At 68.1% G+C, this 6,180-nt stretch overlaps 2 protein-coding genes across 2 annotated transcripts in view; one reads left to right on the top strand and one right to left on the bottom strand.

Moving 5' to 3' along the window:
- Positions 1 to 269: 269 nt before the first annotated feature.
- Positions 270 to 1,324, bottom strand: LOC117884634 (antigen peptide transporter 1-like; the record flags this gene model as incomplete). Its single annotated transcript, XM_034785135.1, is given in 1 exon segment — positions 270 to 1,324. A coding segment is annotated over 1 exon segment (512 nt), but the record flags the coding sequence as incomplete, so codon positions are not given.
- Positions 1,325 to 3,072: 1,748 nt separating this feature from the next.
- PSMB9 (proteasome 20S subunit beta 9) overlaps positions 3,073 to 6,180 on the top strand; it is a 6,439-nt gene continuing 3,331 nt past the window's right edge. The window contains exon 1 of the mRNA XM_034785138.1: positions 3,073 to 3,198. Within this exon, the coding sequence (XP_034641029.1) occupies positions 3,148 to 3,198 (51 nt within the window). The 5' untranslated portion in view covers positions 3,073 to 3,147. The remainder of the gene's footprint in view (positions 3,199 to 6,180) is intronic.

A 6,180-nucleotide genomic window follows, 5' to 3' on the forward strand; every position in this document is an offset into this window, starting at 1 on the left:
CATCTATCGGTTCCCCGCATACACCCGCTCTGTCCATCCGTCCCCACCGTCTATCGGTTTCCCGCATACACCCGCTCTGTCCATCCGTCCCCACCGTGTATCGGTTCCCCGCATACACCCGCTCTGTCCATCCGGCCCCACCGTCTATTGGTTCCCCGCACACACCCGCTCTGTCCATCCATCCCCAGCCATCTAGCACAGTTGTAGGGTGTCAGCTCCCCCGTATCTACGCTGCTGCCCCTTTGCTGCCACGGCCCGTGACCCACTCACCGAGCGAGGACAGCACCAGGAACCCTGCGATGGCCACGAAGCGCAGCAGGTCGGGCCTCATACAGGCCAGCAGGCGGCCCAGCGAGGCCGAGGGCCCCGGCTCCCCCTTCCCGGCGGGGAACAGCTGGTGCCAGAGCGCGGCCACCAGCCCCGCCACGCCGTAGGTCAGGCCGAAGACGTCCCCTCGCCCCCAGCCGTGCAGCAGCTCCGAGGGGGGCGCCCGGGGCTGGGCCAGCGCCTGCAGGGTCACGTAGCCGGGCAGCAGCAGGCTGAGCAGGGCGGCCAGGGGCAGCAGCGCGTCCTGCAGCCCCCCGGGCAGCCCCTGCCCCCTGCCGCGGGCAGCCTGGGCGCTCAGGCTCAGCAGGGCCCACCGCGCCAGCGCCACCCCCCAGGCCAGCGCCAGGGGGTCCCAGGCCTGCAGCAGGGGGCAGAGCAGCAGGGCCAGGCGCAGGGTGAGGAAATCCAGCAGCACCACCAGGGGCAGGGAGACCCAGGCCATGGCCAGCTTCATCCCCGGGCCGGTCCCTGCCCGCGCTCAGCAGCGAGTGTCTAAATCTCCAAGTCCTGGCTGCGGCCAGTCCCTGCCGCTCTCAGCAGCGAGTGTCTAAATCTCTTGGGCCCGGCTGCGGCCGGTCCCCGTCGGGGGCGCCCTCTGGCGGCCGCTCGGTCACTGCGCTCAGAGCCCGCGTCGGTGTGACCGCAGAACCTGTCCGTGCCAATCCAGTTCCACTCCGCTTGGGGTCTCCCCTCTGTCCCGGCGGGGTCTGGATGCGGATTCTCCGGGGCTAGCGGATCCCAGGCTCCAGGGGCAATTCCTGGCCCCGCTCCGCAGCCGCCCCGTGAAAACCCGCCGCCCGCAACTCCCCGGCCCGGGCGAGGAGGCGGAGAGAGGCGGGTCCGGCACCGGGTTCGCCGCCCGCCCTGGGAAGTCCCCGGCTGCCCCGATCCGCTTCTGGGAAAGGAGGCGGCTTCCCGAAAGCGAAAGTGAAACCGGATTAGCTCAGAGCCCGCCCGGGGGGGCCATAGCGCGTTACATGGGATGAGCTCGGACCCGGCTGAGCGGGGGAGGGGTATAATGGAGCCTGTTGATCTATGAATGGGGGGGGGGGGAGCTGCCCCCTCTTGCCCCAAAGCAAGTGTCGCCCCCTGGCTCGGTACAATTACAGGCGGGCTGGGGGCTCTGCGCCCTCCCCCGCAGAGACCCCCTGGGCGGGGGGCGTCTCCCCAGCTGACTGGGTGGGGGAGCGGGGAATTCCCACGCCGGGGTCACGGGTAACCCTGGGGCAGAGGTGGGGTGTGAATTACTGTTGCATGAAATAATAAATCCCCCCCGGCTCCCCTTTCTCCCCCCCCCCCCTTTTAAATTAAAGGGCGGGGCCCCTGCGGTTTGGGGGGGGGGGTATTGAAGATCACGTGTGTCTGGGGGGATTCTGCTCCCAGCCAGCCCAGGGCAGCTTTGGGGTCAGAGTGCCCCCAGGCCATGGGATCTAGGCAGGGCTGTGTAGCTATGGGACTCACACCGCGCCCATCACCGTGGCCTCTGGGCACCTCACGGGCAGTTGTGTAATTATGGTCACACCCCTGCTGCCCCCCCCCCCGGGTTACGGGCCCAGGTTACAGCTGGGGGCCCTGCGGCACACACACAGCGACCTGCAGCACCAGGCGCTGGACCCAGGCCTCCCAGCCCCCGGCTAGTGCACAGCCCCCAGGGGTCCTGGGATTCGCTGGACTGTCCCACTTCAACCCCCATCCCCCCGTCCCGGCTGAAGCGGCTCCTGCCCCGTGGGAGAGGCTGGGCTCGGCTCCCCGCTCTGGGCGTTGCAACCTGGGGCACGGGGGGGGCACAGCGCCGCTCGGGTTTGGCTGCTCTGACAGGGGCAGAGACACTAGGGCCCTACACGACCCCCGTCAGTGAGATTTCAGGAGGCTGGTTGGACACTGGTCAGTGTAACACCTGCCTGGGCCTGTCTGCGGCAAGGGAGGGAGGGGGGCCTGGCCAGGTCTCAGTGACCAAGGGGGCGTCCACACTGCACTAAAGGCCCATGGCCCCACGTCTCAGGGCCGGGCCGGCTGACTCGGGCTGGCAGGACAAGAAATCGCGTGTGGATGTTGGGGCCGGGGCTGGAGCCCGGCTCTGGGGCCCTCCCTGAGATGTCAGGCCCTGGCCTGCAGGCGAGCCGGATCGTCCACACTGCAGCGTGTAGCCGCCAGCCCGAGCCCCACGAGCCCGACTCAGCTGACCCGGCTGCTTGCGCCAGGGGCTTTTATTCCCGTGTGCACGGCCCCTGAGTGGCGCTGAGACCCCGGGGGCCAAGGGCCAGGTCCCGGGGCCCAGAGCCCAGCCCAGCCAGCCCCATGGATGGCACAGGTGCCGCAGGAGTCACTGCTATGGGGTGAGCTCGCTCTGCACCCCCCTGCCTGGGGCTCCCACCCCTGGGGGGCAGGACCCCCCTGCTGCAGCCGGTGAGATGCAGGGGGTGCGTGGGGTTATAGGGGTCCCCACAGCTGCCAGGCCCCTGGCCCAGCCCCCCGTAATGCAGCCGCCCAGGCGGTTCCTATATGGCCCGGGGCAGGGGGGCCTCACCCCCACCCGCCCCTCACCCGGTGTCAGGGCCCAGCCCCGCCCCTCTCCCAGCAGGTGATCGATGGGGGAAGCGGCTTGGGACGCCGGGAGGGGGGAGGGGAACTCCCAGCCCCTCCCCCCCAGGCCGGGGCATCACCTGTTGCCAGGCAGAGCGGGGCGGGTCAGGTTCCCAGCGGCGCTGGGTGCCGGGCGCCCCCGGGCGGCGCTGGGCGGCGCTGCAGGGAGGGCGGGGCGCGCGGCTGGTCCCGGAGCTGTCCCGGGCGCTGGTGCTTCGCTCCCGGGGTCGCTGCACCATGGCGGGCTGCGGGGGGCCCGGCTGGGCGGACGGGGAGGTGCTCACGGGGGTAAGTGGGGCCGGGGGAGGGATCCGCGGGGGGGCGGGGGGAATCCCGGGGGGGTAAAGTGGGGGCGCCCCATGAATTGCCCTAGGGGCTGCCCGGCTCGGATCGGGACCCCGCGGGGGCATTGCCCGGTTCGGGGCCCCCGGGGGCTGCGGGATCCGGGCGGCTTCAGCCTCCTCCCAGCCCCCCCGGCCAGGCTCCGAGCCGCTTTCGCTTTCCGTGTGCCGCGAACTCTGCCCGTTTACACGCTGAAAGGGGCTGGGCGGGGGGTCGGCTGGGACCCGCCTGCTGCCCCCATGGGCCCCCTCCCGCACCCCGTCCCGTGTCTGCTGGCCCCATCTCCCCCCGCTGCCCCCATGTGCCCCCCCTGTGCCACCTGCTGCCCCCTCCATCCCCCCGTCCCGTCTCTGCCGGCCCCATTTCCCCCACGTGCCCCCCTCCACCACCACCCCCCGTCCCGTCTCTGCCGGCCCCATCTCCTGCTGCTGCCCCCCTCTCTCCCTTCCTGCTGCTCCCCCTACAGGACCCTCCCTCCAGTGTCCCACTTCCCCTCCTTGCACCCCATATGCCCCTGCTGCAGACCCTCCTCCCGCCTCAGAGATCAGGAATAGAACCCAGGAGTCCTGGCTCCCATGTGCCCCTGCAACCCCCCCATGTCTTCCTGCTGAACCCCCATACGCGCCTCCTTGAAACCCCCAAATGCCCCCACTCCGATGTACAGAACTGCCAGCCCAAAACGTTCACAGATCCTGAGATTTGTTAAACACTAAAGGCCCCGGCTCCCGCTCGCACTCGCCACATGTGCTCAAGCCACGAGGGCGAGAAACTTTCAATGAACTTTCAATGAAAGCTAAGAGCCGCACGCAGTCTGGTGGTGCCAGCTCTGGGGGGGCTGGGAGCCAGGACTCCTGGGTTCTCTCCCTGGCTCTGGGAGGGGAATGGGGGCTGGTGGGGTAGACGGGGGGGGGGGGGGAGCCTGGCCACGGGGGTTCCATCCCGGGCAGGGGGGGGGGGGGGGGGGGGGGGGGGAGCGCGGGGGGGGGCTGGGAGCCAGGACTCCTGGGTTCTCTCCCAGCTCTGGGAGGGGAGTGGGGGCTGGCAGGTCAGAGCAGGGGGGCTGGGAGCCAGGACTCCTGGGTTCTCTCCCCATTTGTAGGAGGGGAGTGGGGGCTGGTGGGTTAGAGCAGGGGGGGCGGGAGCCAGGACTCCTGGGTTCTCTCCCAGCTCTTCTGGGAGGGGAGTGGGGGCTGGTGGGTTAGAGCAGGGGGGGCTGGGAGCCAGGACTCCTGGGTTCTCTCCCTGGCTGTGTTTCAGTTCCCCGTGTAAATACCCTCGCACAGGGAGATGGGTCAGTTGAGGATTAACACATGAAGGAGTTTGAGCCGTGGGGCCGTGGTGGTGGATACCGAGCTGACCAGCAGCTCCCAGTGCCGCGCTGTGGACAGAGGGGCCAGGGGGACGGATCGAGGGGAATCTCGAGCTGGTGCAGGGAGGGGATTTTCCCGCGGGATTTGGCCCTGGTGCGACCAGGCTGGGATCCTGGGTCCGGGTCTGGGGCCCACAGGCTGGGGATAAATTGGGGAGGGGTCAGAGAAGAGCCAAGAGAAGGATTAAAGGGCTAGAAAACCTGCCAGGGAGCGAGAGACTCCCAGGGGGATCCAGGAAAGTACTTGGCTGCCTAAACCCCCGACTTGGGCACCTCCGGCCCAGCTCCTCTGCGATCCACCGATCTCCCGCCTCGCCCTGTCAGTGCTAAACTCACTGGGCACCTGCATTCCTCAGGGTAACAGTCCCCTTGGGGTGGGAGTTCCTGCCTCTGGGCCTGCACCGTGCACCCCCCTCACCTCCCCCGGATACCTGGCTCCCGCCTACCCGTGAACCCGGGCAGGGCAGCGTTCAGCTCCTACGTGACGTGTGGGGCTGGGCCAGTGGGCCTGTGCCGAGGCTACTTATTGGGTCAGGTCCCTTTCCAAATCCAGCCAGAGCCGGGGCATGGGATGCCCCCCCCCATAGCTTCTAGCCCAGCAGTTCCTGCACACTCCAGAGATGTGGGGGAAACAGGGTCCGTTCCCCTCTGCCGGGGGGGAGAAGGGGTTTGAACAGGGGTCTCCCCCGTGGTCTAACCCAGTGACCCTAACCCAGCTCTGTACAGGTGACCCCTTTCATACAGCAAACCTCTGAATGCGACCCCCCCCTTTTTAATATTTAACACTATTATAAATGCTGGAAGCGAAGCAGGGTTTGGGGTGGAGGTTGACAGCTCACGACCGCCCATGTAATAACCTTGTGATCCCCTGAGGGGTCCCGACCCCCAGTTTGAGAACCCCTGGGCTACAGGCTGTTCTGGGATGGAGGGCTCCCTCCCTCTCTCCTTTGCAGCTGTTGCTCCCTCAATAAATAGCAAATGGGGGACAGGACCCGGGTCACCCCCTCCCAGGTGGGGGGGCCCTGACCACTGGCCCACACAGTCATAGTATCTCCACCTCCCCCACATGACTATTTTCGTATTGCTCCCCAGTGGAGCAGGTTGCCTGGGAATGGGGGGGTCTGGCTGGGAGGTGCCGTGTGCCCCCCCATCTCCCTGAACCTGGCGCCCTACCGGGGCGATGCCTGGTGTAAACACACCGTATCGGTAACGCAGCCGCCGCACTCAGCACCTGCCCATTCCGGGCAGCAGGTGCAGGAGCCAACCCCACCCCCCGGCGCTGCCAGCCCCAGGACCCTGTACCAGCTGCCAGGCCAGGCCTTTGTCACACGTCGCAACAGGCCCTTTGCCAGGTGTGATCAGATCCCAGAGCCACTCCCCTCTGATCCCACTGAGCCACGGGCCAGTCGGGACCGGATGGGTCAGAGAACACGATAAGGGGCTTTCGCTTCTAGGGCACCGGTTTCACTCCTGCACAGAGCTGGGATAGAACCCAGGAGTCCTGGCTCCCAGCCCCCCTGCTCTAACCCACCAGCCCCCACTCCCCTCCCAGAGCCAGG

This window comes from Trachemys scripta, chromosome 11 (assembly GCF_013100865.1).
Source record: "Trachemys scripta elegans isolate TJP31775 chromosome 11, CAS_Tse_1.0, whole genome shotgun sequence".
NCBI lineage: Eukaryota > Metazoa > Chordata > Testudines > Emydidae > Trachemys > Trachemys scripta.